The sequence below is a fragment of the Sceloporus occidentalis genome, unplaced genomic scaffold (assembly GCF_023333645.1).
Source record: "Sceloporus occidentalis isolate IW3139 unplaced genomic scaffold, rSceOcc1.0.p SCAF_268, whole genome shotgun sequence".
In the NCBI taxonomy this organism is placed as follows: Eukaryota; Metazoa; Chordata; class Lepidosauria; order Squamata; family Phrynosomatidae; genus Sceloporus; species Sceloporus occidentalis.
Window position 1 is genome coordinate 206,738 of NW_028317248.1, and position 22,064 is coordinate 228,801.

General features: G+C 41.8%; 2 protein-coding genes across 2 annotated transcripts in view; one reads left to right on the top strand and one right to left on the bottom strand.

Annotated features, from left to right (window-relative positions):
- The window catches only part of LOC149275737 (uncharacterized), a 103,925-nt gene that overhangs the window by 17,965 nt on the left and 63,896 nt on the right, over positions 1–22,064 (bottom strand). The gene's annotated exons all lie outside the window — the stretch shown is intronic.
- On the top strand, positions 16,153–18,668 carry LOC149275738 (uncharacterized). The gene is made up of 2 exons (XM_089504364.1): positions 16,153–16,158; positions 17,111–18,668. Exons 1-2 carry the CDS (start codon positions 16,153–16,155, stop codon positions 18,176–18,178), a joined length of 1,074 nt encoding a protein of 357 aa, XP_089360490.1. The 3' UTR covers positions 18,179–18,668.

Consider the following 22,064-nt stretch of genomic DNA (forward strand, 5'->3'; position numbering starts at 1 on the left):
TCACTAGGTATGACTTCCGAGAAAAACATTTCCCACAATGCTGGCATTTGTATGGCTTCTCTCCTGTGTGGACTCTCTGATGTGTCACTAAGTCTGCCTTCAAAGAAAAACATTTCCCACAATGCTGGCATCTGTATGGCTTCTCTGCTGTGTGGACTCTCTGATGGATCACTAGATCTGACTTCTGAGAAAAACATTTCCCACAAGGCTGGCATTTCCGTGGCTTCTCTCCAGTGTGGACTCTCTGATGTCTCACTAGGTCTGACTTGAAAGAAAAACATTTCCCACAATGTTGGCATTTATATGGCTTCTCTCCTGTGTGGACTCTCTGATGGATCACTAGATCTGACTTCCAAGAAAAACATTTCCCACAATGCTGGCATTTGTATGGCTTCTCTCCTGTGTGGACTCTCTGATGTTTCACTAGGTCTGACTTTGAAGAAAAACATTTCCCACAATGCTGGCATTTGTATGGCTTCTCTCCTGTGTGGACTCTCTGATGTTTCACTAGGTCTGACTTCCAAGAAAAACATTTCCCACAATGCTGACATTTGTATGGCTTCTCTCCTGTGTGGACTCTCTGATGTTTCACTAGGTCTGACTTCCAAGAAAAACATTTCCCACAATGCTGACATTTGTATGGCTTCTCTCCTGTGTGGACTCTCTGATGTTTCACTAGGTCTGACTTTGAAGAAAAACATTTCCCACAATGCTGGCATTTGTATGGCTTCTCTCCAGTGTGGCCTCTCTGATGTCTCACTCGGTTTGACTTTGTAGAATAACATTTCCCACAATGCTGGCATTTATGTGACTTCTTTCCTGTGTGGACTCTCTCATGACTCAGATGTTCTTCTGTAAAGAAGAACAATAACTGATAAGACTGAAAATCAGAGTTAAGAGAGGAGAGTGTTTCCCCCAGATTTAGCCCCCATTTACCCTTCCCTATTTGACATTAAATTAATAAAGTTGGTGTGAGTGACCCGATCCTGATCCTGTTGCAGATATCCCAAATCCATGAAACAATTGTATCCTTACTCATAGGAGCTAACAAAGAAGAATCACTGGAAGCAGATAGTCAGACTAAGAACGGTTGAAAAAAAATTCTATTAAACATGTGTAGAAATACTTTGATTGACAGGTGGCATCATATCCTGTGAGACTGCCATAGAGTGCTGAGTCAGAGCCCAAGGCATGATGGAAGCTAAATGCAGAGGATGCTTCATGCTGTTTGGCATGAGGAGATGACTCACAACCAATACAGTATACAGCTCACATGCAGATAGGTGTGGATTGCACTGGAGTTGTGTGTACAAGAGATAGTCAAGTTGATGGAAGTCGGAGAGGAGAGCTTGCAAATAATTGTATTATTAGGAGCAGGTAACTGTTAAAGTTGCCAGATATTGTGCAGCTGTGATTATTTGTCGCATAAATTTTTGGAAACTGATGCAGAAACAACTATGAAATACCTTGAAATGACATAGTGTCAGGCTACTGTTTTAAGTTTATATTTCTCAAAGTTATTTGGGACAATTTTTACCTGCCAGGTTTAGGATTTCATTTTATGAACTGATGTTTACCCTTATTGCTAGAAGGCAATTTACTTCTTGTGATGCTTTGTAATACTTGTATTTATTTTGTTGTTGTTGTTTAAGCTGGCCATGTCCCGTAATAAATTATTCATTCATTGATTTGTATTATTTTGCAACTCAAGATAAAGAACTGAATGAAATCTACTGTGTCTGTGACTTATTTTTAAGTGTGGAAAGTGGTCAGTGTATTGCTAATACATATATTTGGAGGTTGGCTTCCGGACTCTGCTATGATATTATTCAGGACCTGAGAGGCAGTGTGCTAATCCCTTTTGTCTGAGGTATTTGCATCAAACACCCATTGCATTCAATTCAGTTTCACACCATTCTTTCTCCACACAGGAAGTATTCTAAAGTGATATAAACCTTTCCGAACCCTCAGTTTTTGTCCCCATCACCAATTTCAGTATAAATGTCAGGTCCAACTTGCTGTTTAGAGGACAAAGAAATGCTTGATCTAGAGGATGTGCAGTTAAGATTTGGTTGGCACGCCTTCTTATGTTATGAGAAGTTGGGGATGAATAAAGATTTCAGTAATCATCCAATGAGGAAATCTTTACTACTCACTTGGAACAAGATTCAAAAGACATTTTATTTTAAGTTACCTTCGGACATCGGCCCAGAAGGCACTCTTCAGTAGATGGATAAGCATCAGTAATTGGCTCACTTACAAACATTGGCTTAAGAAGGATCAATCAGGGAATTGGTCGATAAGATCTAGGGAAGATATTAACAAGGATGGACATAATAGACAGTGGTTTAATTTCTACCAGCTAAAACAAAGATTTCTGGTAGAGAACAAAACAATAGGGATCGAAGCTAGACTAAACGGATTAATTGATTTGTTCTGGCAACCTGATAAGAAAAAGATATCCAAATGACACAAACTACTGTTGAGCAGGAATATGGAACAGGAGACTGTAAAAGAGTATATGGGGAAATGGGCGCAGGATATGGGATGCAAAATTGAAATGGAAGAATGGCAAAACGCCTGGAATAGAACAAGTAAATTTACAGTAGCACAGGATCTAAAAGAGAATCACATGAAAATAATGAACAGGTGATATTACACCCCATGGAAGATAAACAAACACCTTATAAATTAGCACAGAGGAATTGTTGGGGGTGTGATTGTGAAAAGGGAAACATCTATCATATATGGTGGCATTGCAGGGAAATTCAGACATTTTGGAAGAAAGTACATGACTCAATACAGCGGATATTGGGAATAAAATTCCCAATGAGCCCTAAGTTGTACTTAATCAATATAACTTCGATTTTAAGCCCACAGGACAAAAGACAATATTGGAAGATTATATTACATCTTGTAACAGCAGCTAGAATTGAAATAGCAAAGTTATGGAAGTCAGATGAGACTCCAAGACGGGAAAATTGGATGCAGAGAGTTAATGATTACAGGGAACGGGAGAAACTCTCTTGTAGGGCTCAGAATTACGATATGGAAAAAGAGAAGAGGAATGGGAAAAGAATGGAACTGAAATCTGAAGCTCATTGAGGTCTGAATTAACTGGAATTGAATCTACAAAGTCTGTTCTTCCAAGATTAGTTTAAATGTGTATTTTTATTTCCTGATTAATTATAGGTCAGTAGAAGAAAGTTTGAGTCTCCTGCTTAAAGTAAAGCATGATAAAGAAGGAATCAAATACTGCAAAGTTATGCATACGGTATTTTGACAATAGATAAGAACATAAATGAAAACTGATATTATCAATAAGCAATTGGGATATATTGTGTTCATACGTTTTAGAGTTGTGCATAAAATGTGTGTTTAAAAGCAGGGTTCGGTTATAATATTATGAAAGTGAGCTCTTTGAAAGGCCAAGAAGACAGAAAGCAGAAAGCGGGTCCAAGGAAACGGAAAGATTTGTGACAGTGATGTTATGGATACTGGATTTGTATCTTTTTTTCTATTTTTATGACTCAGAAAATAATAAAGATTATATAAATGTCAAATCTTTAATGAAGATTACTATGTATTGTGTAAAGAAATGGTAATATCTGGGGGAATATGTACAAAGGATTTACACTGAAAAGGGGAGGGAATAATTCCAGTTCAAAATAAAATTGGTATAGGTCAAGTATGAAGACAAATAGAGAATTATGGACTCTCATCCATAGGGTCTCCATGAGTCTAAATCGACTTGAGAACAAGAAAAGATGTAAAGACTAATTAGCTAGAGATAAAAGAGGATTATTTAAAGAAAGGAGCTAGCTGTCGCTTTAGGTTTGGAAGTCTTTTCTAACGTATTTTGCATTTAGAATTATATGTATCTATGGTATTCCTATGTATGTTTGGTAATTTAAATGTTGTTCATTTGTTTGTTATAAGTTATATGTATTTTTTTAATTCATCTTTATTTAAGTTTCCAAATACATAAAACATACATTAAAAAAAATACATAATCCAAATAAAAATTACTTGTAAAAGCAAATCTGAGTCTTGACTGGTCATTTGGGACCCTCTTAAGTCTTCCTTTTCCGTCTTCTGAATTCGAACCCATTTGAATGTCCTTCGCCTTGAAACCTCCCTCCGAAATATGAAGTCTAGCTGTGAATTATTATTTTACAATTTAAGTAAAAAAAGAAAGAAACTGCAATTTTTTCATTCGATTTTACATAGAAAATTTGTCTACTTCTCTTACTATTTTGTAAGGTTAACAACAACTGAAGAAATATATATTTATACAGATGTTCACATCAATTTCATTGCATGGATCTCTCTCTATTGTTTTTAATATACACAGCGATTCATTCAATCATCCTCTGTTGACCTGGGATTTATATAAGGAAGCAAAGAGAAACAGAATATGCTTATATTCAATTTATAACATGCATAGCATAATATTCTTAAAGGTTCTTAAATTTCATTCTCCCAAATCCACTGAGAACAGTAAAAAGAGAGGACTTTCATTAGTCTTCCACTAGCGACAAGTTTAATTCCCATTCTTTTCCTCACCTTATCAAAACTTTCTTTCACTCCTCCTTTCTTTTGCCTTTATCATGATTTTGGGATATACATGAAAGTCTATCCAATTCCTTGGACTCATTTACTCTCAGCATCCAGTTTTCCCAAGTTGGTCTCTTATCAGATTTCCATCATTTAGCTATTTCTGTTCTTGCTGCCGTCACAAAATAAAGTAAAATTCTCCAAATTTTGTTTTCTCCTTTTGAATTTAGTACCGAAGTTATATTCAAAAGATACAACTTTGGGTTCATTGGGAATTTAATTTCGAGCATCTGTTGAATGGATTCATTTCCCAAAATGTCTGAATTTTCTCACAACCCCACCACATATAACAACAACAACAACAATAATAATAATAATAATAATAATAAATGTTTTTATTTATATACCACTTTTCGATAAAGATCAAAGCGGTTTACATAGAGAGGTAAAGGGTGCCCTTTTTGTTTTTACATCTCCAACAGTTTCCGTCCGATACTCTATACATTTCTTTTCATTTTCCAGGGAGTAAGGTTCCATCTATTCAAGTTATATGTATTTTAATACAATAAAGATTTAAAAAAGAAACCTTCTGGGTGACCTTGGGGAAGTCGCACTCTCTCAGCCTCAAGGGAAGGCAATGGCAAAGCTCCTCGGAACAAATCTTGCCAAGAACAACCCAGGATAGCGTCAACATAAGTCAGAAACCACTTCAAGACACACAACAGCCACAACGGTTTTTTTAATGGTCAGAACCTGCCTTGTGTCCCAAATCAGGGGAAGCAGAATATTAATGAAAACGGCAAGACTAAGAAGGGGTCCCAAATCCTGAGAGCAGCCCCCAAGCAGCCCTCTCCTGCCTTCCCCCCAAATGCACCTGAGAGTTTCCTGGGACAGCAACCAGGGCCTCCCCAGAAGATCACAAAACCAGTACAGGTTTCATGCAAGAGAGTAGAGGAAGATGGGTTGCAAAATACGTCTCTGGCACATTTCTTGAATGAGGAAGTACTAGAGTATCTCAGATGACGGCCTGCTCCCTTGCGGCTGAGGAAGACCTCTTGTCTTGAAATGTCCTCCATCAGTTCCCAAAGACAGGGATAACAGCACTTTATTCAGTTTCATATCATCTATTTTAGCATGTCACCTAGAGCAGATATATTGGAGGGAGTTTGTGTCTTGTAATTGTTCCTTTTGTTGTTTTGTTGTAGCCCATTCTTAATTATATGTATTGTCATTGTACTGAAGCCTTTGTGTAACTGTACTCACAATTGCCCTTGTTTATATACAGTCATTCTGTATTACTTACATTAGTAGGTTATTCATTGTAATAAACTGAAATTAGTTTTTACATTATCATTGTTTAGATGTTATTCTGCATTACATCAGTATGTTATTCAGAGTAGATAAATTGAAGCTGATTTGTGTATTGTAATTGTTCTTTGTATACATACCTTTTCCTCTCATTACATAGCATTACTTTCTTATTACATGTTTCATGTTCACTTAGAATCATAGAATCATAGAGTTGAAAGCGACTACAAGGGCCATCCAGTCCAACCCCATTCTGCCATGCAGGAACTCTCAATCAAAGCATCCCCGACAGATGGCCATCCAGCCTCTGTTTAAAGACCTCCAAGGATCACTGCACTCCGAGGAAGGAGTGTGTCCCAATGTCGAACAGCCCTCACTGTCAGGAAATTCCTCCTAATGTTGAGCTGGAATCTCTTTTCCTGTAGATTGCATCCATTGTTCAGGGTCCTAGTCTCTGGAGCAGCAGAAAACAAGCTTATTCTCTCCTCAATATGACATCCCTTCAAATATTTAAACAGGGCTCTCATATCACCTTCTCTTCTCCAGGATAAACATTCCCACTCCCTCATATGGCATGGATTCCAGATCCTTCACCATTTTAGTCGCCCTCCTTTGGACACGCTCCAGTTTCTCAATGTCCTTTTTGAATTGTGGGGCCCAGAACTGGACACAATATTCCAGGTGGGGCCTGACCAAAGCAGAATAGAGTGGCACTATTACTTCCCTTGATCTAGACACTATACTTCTATTGAAGCCTAAAATCGCATTGGCCTTGTTAGCTGCCTCATCACACTGTTGACTCATGTTAAACTTGTGGTCTACTTGGACCCCTAGATCCATTTCATAAGTATTTTCATTCAGCCAGGTGTACCTCATCCTATATCTCTGCATTTCATATTTCCACCCTAAGTGCAATACCAAACATTTCTCCGTGTTGAATTTCATTTTGTTAGCTTTAGCCCAGCTTTCTAGTCTATTCAGAACATTTTGAATTTTGATCCTGTCCTCTGAGGTCTTAGCTACTCCTCGTAATTTGGTTTCATCTGCAAATTTGATAAGTATGACCCCAATTCTGTCATCCAAGTCATTGATAAAGATATTGAATAGCACTGGGCTCAAGAGGGGACCCCACTGGACACCCCACTGGTCACTTCTCTCCAGGATGAAAAGGAGCCACTGTTGAATATCCTTTGGGTTTGGCCAGTCAACCAATTACAAATCTATGTAACAGTTTCCTTGTCCAGCTTGTTTCATGTTTTTGTTTTATATACTGTTTAATTTGGTTAACTGCTATTAAGAGACATATCTATGAGAGTCTATGATATGGGGTGCACTATAAACATTTTAATAAATGAACAGGGATTGCAATCCTATCTATAAATATTATCAGACATAACTCCGGAGAATGTTAGCCTTTTGGATGCCAGAAAGTTCCTCTCATTCTTCAGAGCAAGAAGCAACACTTCAGCTGCCTTCTAGAAGATAAAGCAAAAAGGCTTCCAAAAGGACTGAAGCCTTGGGCAAGTCACACTCTCTCAGCCTCAGAGGATGGCCATGGGAAACCCACTCTGAAGAAACCTGCCAAGAAAACCCCTTCAGAGACTCCCATAAGGTCACCATAAGACCTGGAAACAACTGGGAGGCAGACACCAAGAACAACATTGGGAAATAGGGGCAAGCCTTGCCTTGGGCAAATGTAATGACTGGGCTCCAGTCAATGGAGGTCTTCTTCAGGCAGTAAAGGGAGGTTTATGCAAATGCAGAATGACATCACTGCTATGGAAGGCTCTCTTGACCAATCAGAGAGCAAGATGAAGGTTCTTCTGGAAGCTTCCGTGAGAAGGAGATATAAGGCCTGAGAGACCAAGAGACAGTTGGGGGAATTGTGTCGGTTGGAGATCGAGAGAGAGAGAGTTAAGAGAGGATCTTGGAAGTCAGTCTCAGAATTGGACGTTTAGGTCTATTTATTTGTTTTAAAAGCTTGTATGAATTGAATATTATATACTTACAAATATTGTACCTGCAATACTCTTAATATCTTGTATGACTTATATTTTAGTTATATTTTGTTATTTATAATAAACATCTCCTTGGAGTATCTACTATTCAATGCTCCTTTTACACGTGTCTTGGATCGGTTGATGCTTGGGAAGATCAGTAAAGAAGTAGAAATAAGGTTCCTTAACTGGTCCCAGTGTAGGTTAAGGGAAGTCCTTTTATAATTCACTGGATGGAGGCAGCGTGATTTAAGGAATTTAAGGGTCTGCTGGGCTAAGAGCCATAATGTCTAAATGTCTAATTAACAATTTGTAAGCCACTCTGGTAGCCTTTTGGCTGAAGAGAGGGGTATAAAACTATTATTATTATTATTATTATTATTATTATTATTATTACAGGGCCGCAGTTTGGCTGCTTGGACCACCGGAGATCATCAAAGTGAGTCAGTTGGAAAAGCCCATCTCACTCCAGAAAATAAAGGTATTTGAGGAGTTTGCACTCTGCGTCTTTCTGTAATAATAGCTACAAAACTGATAATAGCATTTGGGACATTTAGCCTTTTAAAAACAAATATGGCAGATTTAAATGCTGCTTTAAAACCTCTTTCCATCTGCCAGCTTTGCTCTGGTTTTGGGGGGAAATGCGAAAGTCTTGGGAGGGAGGGACTGCCAACAGAATTAGGAGATGCATTGCAGGCTATGGACAGTTTGCGGCCAAGAAAGGTCCAAAACACACGGCAGTAATAGTCCATTTTGAGAGCGCTTTAACTGCCCTGGCCCAGTGCTAGGGAATCCTGGGAACTGGAGTTTATTGTGGCACCAGAGCCCTCTGACAGAGAAGGCTCAATGTCTCACAAAACTACATCTCCCACAATACCCTAGCACTGAGCCAGGGCAGTTAAAGCAATCTCAGATTGGATTATTGCTGCAGTGTGTTTTGGACTTAGGTGACCCTTGGCAAGTCACACTCTCTCAGCCTCAGAGGATGGCAATGGCATCCCCTCTCTGAATAAACCTGCCAAGGAAACCCCATGATAAGTTTGCCTTAGGGTTGCCATAAATTGGATTAGACTTGAAGACACACATGAAGAACAGAAAAAAGTCTGCTATTATTTCTCAGGTTGTACATGGGAACGGGGGGCAGTGTGGTGCAATGGTTTGAGTGTTGGGTTACAACTCTGGAGTCCAGGCTCCAGTGCTCCACTCCTCCATGAAACCAGCTGGGTCCCTTGGGCAAGAAGTCACACTCTCTCAGCCTCAGAGGAAGGCAATGGCAAACCTCCTCTGAACAACTCTTGCCAAGAAAACCCCAGGGAAGGCTCCCCAGAAGTCGGCAATGACTTGTAGCCACACCACAAAAAACTACAAAGCCTCAAGAAAGAGCCAGCGGTGGTTTAGTGGCTGGAGCATTGGACTATGACCCTGGAGCCCAGGGTCCGAATGCCCTCTTGGCCACAGAAATCCACTGAGTGACCTTAGGCAAGAAGTCACACTCTCTCAGCCTCAGAGGGAGGCACTTGCAAAACCACTTCTGGACAAATCTTGCCAAGAAAAGCCTTCAATGGACTTCCCTTAGGGTCACCATAAGTCAGAAACAACTTAGAAGCACACAACGACAACAAGAGCAGTAACAGCACTAACACAAGGCAGCTTGGGAGAAAAGAAGGAAGGAAGGAAGAAGGAAAGTAACAAAGAAAGAAAGAAAGAAAGAAAGAAAGAAAGAAAGAAGACTTGGGAGTTGTAGTCCTCGGTTGAGAGGGATTGGAGTGGCTTTACTGCAGGGCAGGACCAGTGTTGGTAAGAAGCCTTGAACTTATTTCCCGGCATGTTTTACCAAAATCCATGGAATCCACCCCATATTACACGGAATATTCAGTCAAAATCCCTTGAAAGTTCCCGTAATGTTATTATTATTATTATTATTATTAATAATAATAATAATAATAATAGGATTTATTTATATTTTTATTAATATGGTGGATCTTTAGCAAATAAATGTAAACCTAATTGAATAAAAATAATTGTAACTTATTTCAACTCTCAAAATTACCATTGGACCAAACAAACAATCTTTCAGTCCTTCTAATACCTTTAAGATACTTATTTGGACATGAAGGGGGGCCAGGAAGATTTATGCAAAATAGAAACGTGTTCGGCTGCAACCACACTGCAGAAATAATCCAGTTTGACACCCCTTTAATTGCCCAGGCTCGGTGCTATGGAATCCTGGGAATTCTAGTTCTCTGACACATTGAACCTTCTCTCTCAGCAAACTCTGGTATGATAACAAACTACAATTACTGGGACTTCATAGCACTGGGCCATGGCAGTTAAAACGGTATGAAACTGGATTGTCTCTGGAGTGAAGATGCAGTCTGAGTTGGTTCCAAGACACACTGCAGAAATAATCCAGTTCAAGACCACTTTAGCTGCCCTGGCTCAGTGCTAGGGAACCCTGGGAATTGTAGTTTTGTGAGAAAGAGCTCTGGTGCCACAATAAACTACAATTCCCATACATCTGAGGAAGTACGCTTAAGTCTAGGAAAGCTCATGCTGCCAACTTTTCTTTTAGTGAGTCTCAAATGTGCTACACGATCTATCTATCTATCTATCTATCTATCTATCTATCTATCTATCATCATCATCACCATTATTATTATCATTATTAAATTCAAATGCAGCTGAAAAAGTGGACTTAAATTGGCAATGCTGATATACTGTAAGGACTCTTTCTCTGGGGCTGTGATCTGGAAGCGTGGAGGCAATTCCCTTCTCAAATCAGGGAATCCTGGGAATTGTAGTTTGTTGTGACACGTATGTATATATGCAGTATATGTATGTGTATATATGTCTGTGTGTGTGTGTGTGTGTGTGTGTGTGTATATAATGTGTGTATATGTGTGTCTGTATGTCTCTCTCTCTCTCTCTCTGTGTGTATCTGTGTGTGTTTATGCATGCTCAACTGAGGACTCAGAGAAGGTTCTAGAACATACTCCATAGTCACAAACAGCACACAAAATGGCCGCCAGAACACAAAATGGCCGCCAGTGTGGCTGGGGCTCCAGGGTCCCTCAGTCCCTCCTGCCTTGTTCCATATTAACTGCAGGAGGAGCCTGTGAGGGTGGGGCAGGGGGCGGGGCCTTCCAGCTCCTCTGCTCCCATTGGCCAGATTAAAGAAGGGGAGGAGCTTGTGCCTCTCTATTTAGCTCTGCGCGTGGAAGAGTGAGTGAGAAGGGGACAGAGAGAAGGAAGGAAGGAAGGAAGGAAGGAAGGAAGGAAGGAAGGAAGGAAGGAAGGAAGGGACAGAGACAGAGACAGAGACAGAGACAGAGACAGAGACAGAGACAGAGACAGAGACAAGGAGGAAGGAAGGAAGGAAGGAGGCAGAGAGAGAGGGGAAAGGGAGCAGAGGGACAAGGCCTGGAAGTGGTAGGTTTCACTACTGCACTGAGGCCTCCAAGTGCTGAGCCAGAGGTGGCCATTTTGTTCTGCTTGTGACTGTGGGGAATAATATTCCGGAACCTTCTCTGAGCCTCAGTTGAACAGAGGCCTCTCTTTCTCTCCTGAGGCTCCGGAGTCAGAAGGAGGCCAGGCTCCTTGGGCCAAAAGGAAGGATGTGTGTCCTTTGAGTGTCTTTTCTGAGAGGGTTTTCTTAGCTCTGCTCTTTCTGGGGAACATGGGTTTTAAAAAGGATCAGAAATGGAGATGATAGTTTTAATACAAGCCTTATTCTTCTTCTTCACAAACATTGGGCTTTGGCTTTTAAGCTAGTCCCCCAAAAGAGGCTAAAAGTGGCTCCTTTGGGAGGTTTTAAAAGTCTCCCCAGTTTCCTTATTAATAGATTTTCAAGCAAGAAGGAAGGAGGCAGACCAGAATAATTCATATTACCAAGAACGAAACAAACAAACATACAAACAATGAACAACAAGAAGAATAAGGATTAGACTGAAAAAGAAACTGCTTATATTTTAAAAAAGCAAAACCATTTTTAAAAGGATAAAAATTTGACTTGGGTGCTTCTATCCTTTTATAACCAATTTAGGCTTTATCTGCATTATAGAAATAATAATAAATAATAATAACCGGTCCTTGCCTCCCCCTTTGGGAAAGGAGACCCCCTCAGCCCCCTGGACTAACTCCTGCCACTCATTCCTAGGGCTGGGACTCAGATGAGTTTCCTAGGCATTGTCATCTTCTGCCCTCCATGGCCATTGGCACTGACCTTTTCCCCATTGCCTTCCCTCCCTCAGCCCTGTGGACCTCCTCCTCCTTCGCACTCAGAGCAACCCTTCTCTATGGCTGAGGAGACGGCCTCTGACCCAGGGAAGCTCCGGCCATAAAGGACTGCAGAAGAGCCCTTTCTAGGGCTGCAGGAATCAGGGTCCTTGTATTGAAGGTAGGTCTTTATTCCTGGAGCTGGAAGAGGACCTTTGTTTAAATGTTTCAGTCCAGGAATATATGGAAAGGTTGCAGCTGGGAGACTGAGCCATTGGGAGAATGAGGAACCACCAGGCCAGACAGCCTGACCCAGCAGAACCCTCTATTCTCCACTGTTGCTCCAGGTGGAATCAGGCTAAAACTGGCCATTCACTGACACAGGTCCTACCAAAGAATTGTGGAAGCAATCCCACATCGCCATTCCATGCTTAGTGAGAGTGTTGGGTGTGAGGTTTAAGGGAAGCATCCAGCTGTGTTTATGTAGTGAGAAGCAAAATGAAGACATCTTCCTCTGAGGACCACTGGGGAGGTCAGGAGGTGTCAACAAATGATACACTCATTTCACACCTAGCTACGGGGACATAACCAGGGCCCTCTCCAATTCCCCATCCCCTAATCCCCCACCACTCTAAGAAGGCATGGAGTATCTGTTGTGTAGGGGAGCTGGAGTGAATCTATGCTAGCTCCAGGGGGCTTTGTTTGAAGCAGAGGGAGGAAGGGGATACCCCGCTCTGCATCGGCTCAAAGGAGGCATATGTCACCTGTGTATGTCACCAGCAGGATGCTGTTCTCTGTATCTTTGAGTGCTGCAGGGTTTCTTGCCAAGCCAATCCTAACCCTGGTCCCTTTTCTCAGGAACTTCATCTCAGCCTCCTTGGACACAGCTTTGGGGCCTCTCTTGCTAGAAGTGACAAAGTGCAGGGCCACCTGGACCCCTGCCCACCTGATGGCCGACACAGAGGCCAAGCGGAGGGAGTTGGGCTCCAACAGAACGGGGATGCCGAGGTACAACAACTCTTTGGTGAGTCACTATCCTAATAGCTTCATCTGTGCCACTGCTGGGCCAATTTATGAAAGGAAGTAAATAAAATACTGTCCAAGTTTGACAGAGACAGTCCTGGTTAATCCTCTGTCAAACTTCTTTTTCAGGGGATTTTAAAAATGTCCCGGTTGCTTTCTCCTCCTCCCACTTTTCCCCTCTCAGTTCACTTCAGTTCCTGAGTGCAATTGAGTTTGCAGCCCATCAACTCAAAAGTGGGGAGAGAAGAGGAAAGAAGGAGACAGGATATGGCCCTTTGCAGGAGGCTGAAGCAAAAGGAAACTCCTTTGCCCTTCCTAGCTTGTATGATCTTCCTCATAAACAACTTTGGCCATCTTTACTGCCTTCTGGGTTGCTTATACACATGTATCTTGCTTTTCCAATCTGTGAAATGTTGGGGGCTATGGGAGAATGTCACTGGATATAAATTGGGGGTTGGCCCAGTGACCCTTAAGCCCAGAGTGCTCCCCAGAACTGTTATTAAAAATGATGTTTGACTCTGAAATGTGGCAAGAAATGTCTAAATGCACCATAATTCTTTGGTGGCTAAATGTACTGTATGTGTTGGGATAGTCAGTATCCTAATCCATCTTCAATATCCCAGCCATGGCCTAAATTATATTGTGTATTATATTGAAAAGATTCGAGACAAACTGGATCTCAAAGGCAGTAGGTTTTTTTCCCCCTTGCTGACAGAATTTAAAGTTTATTTCCTGGACTGAATTGTAAAATGATGAAATAATATTTGGGATGAACCATGTGCTTTCCTCCCCTTTTGCTTAGTCACTCTGTGGATGAGGGCTATTTTCTGTTGCAGGTGACCTTTGCGGATGTGGCAGTATATTTCACCGAGGATGAATGGAATCTGTTGACGAAGAAGCAGCGACTTATGTACAATTATGTGATGATGGAGAATTACGAGAATGTGGCCTCTGTGGGTAAGGAAGCTGACTTCATTGCCTTTCCTATGAAGACTGAGGTCCCTTTCATACTACATTATCATGGCACTATGATTCAACTTTAGAATCATTGAATCATAGAGCTGGAATAGACCACAAGGACCATCTGGTTCAACCCCTTGCTATGCAGGAATACACATTGAAAGCATCTCCGCCAGATACCACCCAGCCTTTGTTTATAGACCTTCAAAGACCTTTAAAACCCTTCAAGGAAGGAGTGATTTAGAAATTAATAAGAATAATAATAATAACCATAATGAGATTCCACCATGCTCTGAGGGAGAATATTCCATTGTTGAATAGCTCTTACTGTCAGGAGGTTCCTCCTAATGTTTAGGTTGAACCTCTTTTCCTGTGCCTTGCTTCCATTGTTCTGTCCTTTTTGAATTGTGGTGCCCAGACCTTGACACAATATTCCAGGTGGGCTCTGACCAACGCAAAATAGAGTGAAACTATTACTTCCCTTGGTCTAGACACTATACTTCTATTAATGCAGCCGAAAATTGCCTTGGCCTTTTTAGCTGCCACATCACACTGTTGACTCATGTTCAACTTGTGGTCTACCTGGACTCCCTTTCACATGTAGTCTTGTTCAGCCAGGTGTCACCCATCCTATATCTGTGCATTTCATTTTTCCGCCCTTAGTACAGTACCTTACATTTCTCTGTGTTGAAATTCATTCTTTTAGCTTTGACCCAGCTTTATAGTCTATTCAGGTCATTCTGAAGTTTGATCCAGTCCTCTGGAGTATTAGCTGTTCCTCCTAATTTGGTGTCATCTGCAAATTTGATAAGTATACCCTCAATTCTGTCATCCAAGTCATTGATAAAAATGTTGAATAGCACTGGGCCCAGGAGAAAACCCTGTGGCACCCCACAAGTCACTTCTCTCCAGGATTAAAAGGAGCCATTATTGAGCACCCATTGGGTTCAGCAGTCAACCAGTTACAAATCCATGTAACTGAGTGTTCAAAAAGTTTAAGTCACTTTAGAATATTTCCTGTGGAGGGGAAATGATCTGAAACCAAATTGAATGCAATGGGTGCTTGGTGCAAATATCTCAGACAAAAAGGATTATCGCACTGGCTCTCAGGTCCTTCTCGGCTCTGAATTTCGATTACGTTCAAAAGCCAGTGTACACTACAATCTGAGGGTGACACTCTCAGATGCAGCTCAGCAATAACATAGCAGAGTAATGAAGTAAATAGCCAGATATAGATATTGGCAATGCACTGACCACTTTTCACACTCATAAAAAAGTCACAAACAGTTGATTTTATCGTAATCCTTGGAGGTTCTCTATCTTGAGTTGCAAAATAATACAAATATTTGCAAGCTATGCTCTCTAACTTCCATCATGTTCAACATCCCTTGTACACACAACTCCAATCCAATCCACACGAATCCACATGTGAGCTGCATACTGTATTGTTGTGAGTCATCTCCTGGTGCCAAACAGCATTAAGTGGCATCTGCAGTTAGCTTGCATCATGCTTTGGGCTCTGACTCAGGACTCCATGGCAGTCTCACAGGATATGATGCCGCCTGTCAATCAAAGTATTTTTGCACATGTTTAATTGAATATTTTTTCAACAGTCCTTTCTCTGAATATCTCCTTCCAGTGATTCCCTTAAGATAGACCCCCTCCAATCTCTTCTTTGTTAACGCCTGTAAGTAAATATACAATCGTTCCATGGATTTAGGGGCATAAGCAGCAGGATTGTGCTTGGGTTACTCACAGAATCTTTCTTAATTTAATCTCTAATAAGGAGGGGTTAATGTGGGCTAAATCATGGGGTAACACTCTCTTCCCTTAACTCTGATTTTTAGTCTCATCTGTCATTGTTCTTCTTTACAGAAGAACACTTGAGTCATGAGAGAGTCCACACAGGAGAAAAGCCATACAAATGCCAGCATTGTGGGAAACGTTTTTCTTGGAAGTCATACCTAGTGAGACATCAGAGGGTCCACACAGGAGAGAAGCCATACAAATGCCAGCATTGTGGGAAATGTTTTTCTCGGCAGTCAAACCTAGTGACACACCAGAGCATCCACACAGGAGAGAAGCCATACAAATGCCAGCATTGTGGGAAATGTTTTTCTCAGAAGTCAGACCTAGTGACACATCAGAGAGGCCACACAGGAGAGAAGCCATACAAATGCCAGCATTGTGGGAAATGTTTTTATTCAAAGTCATACCTAGTGACACATCAGAGAGTCCACACAGGAGAGAAGCCATACAAATGCCAGCATTGTGGGAAATGTTTTTATTCAAAGTCATACCTAGTGACACATCAGAGAGGCCACACAGGAGAGAAGCCATACAAATGCCAGCATTGTGGGAAATGTTTTTCTTGGAAGTCACACCTAGTGACACATCAGAGAGGCCACACAGGAGAGAAGCCATACAAATGCCAGCATTGTGGGAAATGTTTTTACCAGAAGTCAGACCTAGTGACACATCAGAGAGTCCACACAGGAGAGAAGCCATACAATTGCCAGCATTGTGGGAAATGTTTTTATTCAAAGTCATACCTAGTGACACATCAGAGAGTCCACACAGGAGTGAAGCCATACAAATGCCAGCATTGTGGGAAATGTTTTTATTCAAAGTCATACCTAGTGACACATCAGAGAGGCCACACAGGAGAGAAGCCATACAAATGCCAGCATTGTGGGAAATGTTTTTCTTGGAAGTCACACCTAGTGACACATCAGAGAGGCCACACAGGAGAGAAGCCATACAAATGCCAGCATTGTGGGAAATGTTTTTATTCAAAGTCATACCTAGTGACACATCAGAGAGTCCACACAGGAGAGAAGCCACACAAATGCCAGCATTGTGGGAAATGTTTTTCTCAGAAGTCACACCTAGTGACACATCAGAGAGTCCACACAGGAGTGAAGCCATACAAATGCCAGCATTGTGGGAAATGTTTTTATTCAAAGTCATACCTAGTGACACATCAGAGAGTCCACACAGGAGAGAAGCCATACAATTGCCAGCATTGTGGGAAATGTTTTTATTCAAAGTCATACCTAGTGACACATCAGAGAGGCCACACAGGAGAGAAGCCATACAAATGCCAGCATTGTGGGAAATGTTTTTCTTGGAAGTCACACCTAGTGACACATCAGAGAGGCCACACAGGAGAGAAGCCATACAAATGCCAGCATTGTGGGAAATGTTTTTATTCAAAGTCATACCTAGTGACACATCAGAGAGTCCACACAGGAGAGAAGCCACACAAATGCCAGCATTGTGGGAAATGTTTTTCTCAGAAGTCACACCTAGTGACACATCAGAGAGTCCACACAGGAGTGAAGCCATACAAATGCCAGCATTGTGGGAAATGTTTTTATTCAAAGTCATACCTAGTGACACATCAGAGAGTCCACACAGGAGAGAAGCCATACAATTGCCAGCATTGTGGGAAATGTTTTTATTCAAAGTCATACCTAGTGACACATCAGAGAGGCCACACAGGAGAGAAGCCATACAAATGCCAGCATTGTGGGAAATGTTTTTCTTGGAAGTCACACCTAGTGACACATCAGAGAGGCCACACAGGAGAGAAGCCATACAAATGCCAGCATTGTGGGAAATGTTTTTATTCAAAGTCATACCTAGTGACACATCAGAGAGTCCACACAGGAGAGAAGCCACACAAATGCCAGCATTGTGGGAAATGTTTTTCTCAGAAGTCACACCTAGTGACACATCAGAGAGTCCACACAGGAGTGAAGCCATACAAATGCCAGCATTGTGGGAAATGTTTTTATTCAAAGTCATACCTAGTGACACATCAGAGAGGCCACACAGGAGAGAAGCCATACAATTGCCAGCATTGTGGGAAATGTTTTTATTCAAAGTCACACCTAGTGACACATCAGAGAGGCCACACAGGAGAGAAGCCATACAAATGCCAGCATTGTGGGAAATGTTTTTCTTGGAAGTCACACCTAGTGACACATCAGAGAGGCCACACAGGAGAGAAGCCATACAAATGCCAGCATTGTGGGAAATGTTTTTCTCAGAAGTCACACCTAGTGAGACATCAGAGAGTCCACACAGGAGAGAAGCCACACAAATCCCAATAGCGAACTAATACTATTTTTGTCAATAAGAAATACAAAAAATATATTTTCCATCCAGTGGTGCTAAGAAAAGGCCCTTGTGATTTTCCCTGTAAGGTTTGTCTGTCCATATGTCTGTTTATCTTTTAAAGTAGTATTTTGTTAAATTTAGATTGTAATTGCTGTTAGTATAGATAATTGCTTTAGTTTATAAATTTGGCTGGGGATTTTGGGTGTGAAATAGGTTAGCTAGATGGGGGACTGGGATTTGTTGCAGCTGGATAGAATACTTAAGGGAATGATAGCTTTTGCAATGTGTGGGATGTTGGCTGAAGAAAGTTGGGGACAGGTATTAACAGAAAGGGCTAGTTTGTGGGATTGCAAAGGGGACTTGTTACCTGTGGGGCATAGACTGTAGGAATGGGAATTGGGGGCTATATTTGGAAGGGGGTGATATTTTACGTTTTGGGGTTTTAATGTATTATTTGTATTGGAGTGGGCACTTCTGGCTTAAACACTGAATTTCTATGTGTTCTCAATAAAGTTCTTTGCTGTTTCAACACACTGGACTCTTTGATGCACAGAAGTTCTGAATTTGCCCAAACTGAACCTTTCTTCTCTCTTCAGTCCTCAGCTCCATTCCCAGCCATAAGAACAGCAGAAGCAAACATACACGCACACGCACACATATACAGGATACACAGAGCTTTATTTCCAAATCAGAGCCTTCCTTTCTTGACTTTCCCTCCTGTGTCCAGCTCTCTACTTTGGGCTCCATTGCTGTTTCCTCAAAGGAAGAAAGGGGGGAAGGAAGGGGAGGCCGCTGAACCCCTGGCGCATACCTTTTTTTCTCGCAAAAGCTGCCAGCGGAATAAGAAGCAGCATCTAGGCCCTGGCAATCCCTGTGCTTTCTGATGAGGGGCTTTCGGAGGCATCTGTGCATTAACAGCCCCTGAAGCCATTGATGCCCTCACAGTCTGTTCTGAGGAGGGAGGGAAGGGGGAGAGCCTTCGTTCATTCAGAGAAATGGCTAGAGGGTCTTCTTGGGGGCACTTGTGGGGGTTATAAGAAGGAAGGAAGCCCCTCTTCTCCCCCCAAAGAAAGTCAGGGGTCCTGCCAGGCCTCCTCTCCCTCTTTCCTTTCCTGCTCCCTCCTTGGGGGATTGCTTAGGGCCCAGGTACTTGGGGGATTATTATGAGAAAAGAGGGCAGGGAAGACCCTTGGAGAGAGGCATGGCCATGGAGGGAATCAGGATCCAAAAATTAAAAGGGTATTGAGCAGCCCCCTCCCTCCTGGAAAGTGGGGCAGAGGAGAGACTCTCCCTTCTGATGCGTCATTTGGGGAATTGTTTTGTGCCAAATAGAGAGAATCACACAGGACAGAGTTCAATAGCATTGGAAGCAACATTTTTTGTGGGAGAAGTTTTCTCTGGAGTCCTGAGGGGAGAGGGCTCGGCGGGGGGGGGGGGGGGGGGGAGAGAAAAGCCAAAATCTAGGCCAAAGCCAAGAGGAGCGAAACAGGGGGACCTCAAAACTCTGGCAATCCCCTGGTAACCTGGGAACTAGGTTTAGAGGTGCTCCCTTCATTCCAAATGCCACTGCCCTGGTCTTGAAGGGAGAGAAAAACCAGCAGTACCTGCTTGACTTGATCCCCTTCCCCACTGCCATTCCCTTCTCTTTTGTGTCGTGTCTTTTTAGATTGTAAGCCTGAGGGGCAGGGAATTGAGTAATTAACCATCTGTAAGCTGCCCTGGGATCCTTTGTGGCCGAAGAGAAAAGAATAAATACTCTAAGTTTAGAAGCAACAATTCCCAAATTATTGTGTTATAGCATTAGCAATATAGCATGTACATTTCTGTACTGCTTATCAGTGCACTCAGCACTCCCTAAATGGCTTACAACCTGTAAGCCAATTGCCCCCAACAAGCTGGCTACTCCTTTGACCGACCTACGAAAGGATGGAAGGCTGAGTGGACCTTGGAGCCTTGCCTGGGATTGAACTCACTACCCTGGCTGCAACACTGACATTTAACCACTGCACCACCAGTGCCTCAGGTTCTCCACCATCTTCTAGTCTAGACAATTCAACATCCCCCTTACTTTCTTCTCTGCGTGGCTAATGTAGCATTTCATTGTTGTATGACATTTAAGCCAAATAACCAGAGTACAATATTGCTGCAAACTTCATTTAATTCCAAAATATAACACAGTTGGAATATTCTTAAGAAGCTGAATAAGGAAATCAAATTACACAGTACTGTTTACAGACTCGAGTCTGTCATTGTCACATCATATACATGTTGTTAACTGCCCCTAAACTGGTCCCAAGGCCCCCAACTCATGCTGACCCTGTGGATGAGACATCTCCAAGACCCCTGTCCTCCATTGCTCTGCTTAGGTCCTGCAGATTCAGGTCCGATTATTGACTCTACCCATTGGGCATGCGGTTTCCTCTACCTTCTATTTTTCCTAGCATCATTGTCCTTCCTAATGAGTCATGCCTTCTTGTGATGTGTCCAAATACGACAGGCTCAATTTAGTCCTCTTGGCTTCCAGAGAGAGTTGTCTTGATCTGCTTTAGAACCCATTTGTTTGGCTTTTTGGCTGTCCATGGGATCCTTAGCACTTTTCCCACCATCGCTTCTCAAATGAGTTGATTTCCTTCCTGTTGGCTTTCTTAGCTGTCCAGTTCTCACATGTGTATAAAGTGATGAGGAATCCCATGACTTGGACGGTTCTAGTTTTAGTGCTCAGTTGTTTATCTTTAGGATCTCGTCTAGTTCTTTCATCGCTGCCCTCCCCTTTCCTAGTCTTCCTCTGATTTCTTGACTGCAGTCTCCATTCTGATCAATGCTTGATCCAAGGTACATGAACTCTTTAACTATTGTGATTTCCTCACAGTCTAAGTTGAATTCATGCAGCTTTTCCATGGTCGTTATTTTTGCTTTCTTTATGTTCAGCAGTAATCCTGCCTTTACAGTTTCACATCAGCCCTATTCACATCATATACAAACAGTTACTTGAACATCTAAGCAAAGGCCTGACTTTCAGTGTCACACCACTGATCACAACACACAGTGGTTTCATGGGCACATACATGTCATCACACACCTCATCCCTTTGCTGTTTTGCTTCTTTGTGTGTGAGGATCTGTTTCTCTCACAATTTTTCTTCCTCGCTGATTTTTCTCTTTCTATTCTCATGGCTTTTCTCTCTATTAATCTCCCACTTCACTTTCTCTCTCTCTCTCTCCTCTCCCTCCATATTTTCCTTTTGTATGAGAAAAAAGAAACTACGTTCCTGACTCTCTAAGACTTATCCCTCCCTCAGACACACACAAGTCATTAAGTGCATGTCTGCATCCATTTGGAAAATGGCCAATATGCCCACTGCTACTCCCCCCCCAAAACGTGGGAGATTTCAGGCATATGTAATGAGAAGTAACATCCTCGATAAGGACATCACACATTATAACTTTTGTAGATCAGAGAGTGAGCTTGTTTACACAGAATTCAACCCCATCACATGAATGAGCCACATTTTCTTTCTTTAATATGTTTATTGCACTTACATTCCTGCTTTTCTCCCAAAATGGGATACAAGGTGGCTTACAATAATTTTTAAAATATTCAACTAAAACATTAATTTACAAAAGCTATAAAGAAATTAAGTGGCAGCATTGAAAACATGACTAAAACACTGAAAACAAAAATGTATTTAAAACAGTTCTTATATATATAGTATATATCTACAGAGAGAGAGAGCATACCGTGTCACACACTGCAGCTCCATAGTTAAAACCCCAAAGCCTGCCCAAATAGAAATGCCTCCATCTGCCACAGAAAGACAGAAGGGAAGGAGCCAACCGGACTTTCTGTGGAGCCAAGTCCTACCTATTGAGAGCAGCCACG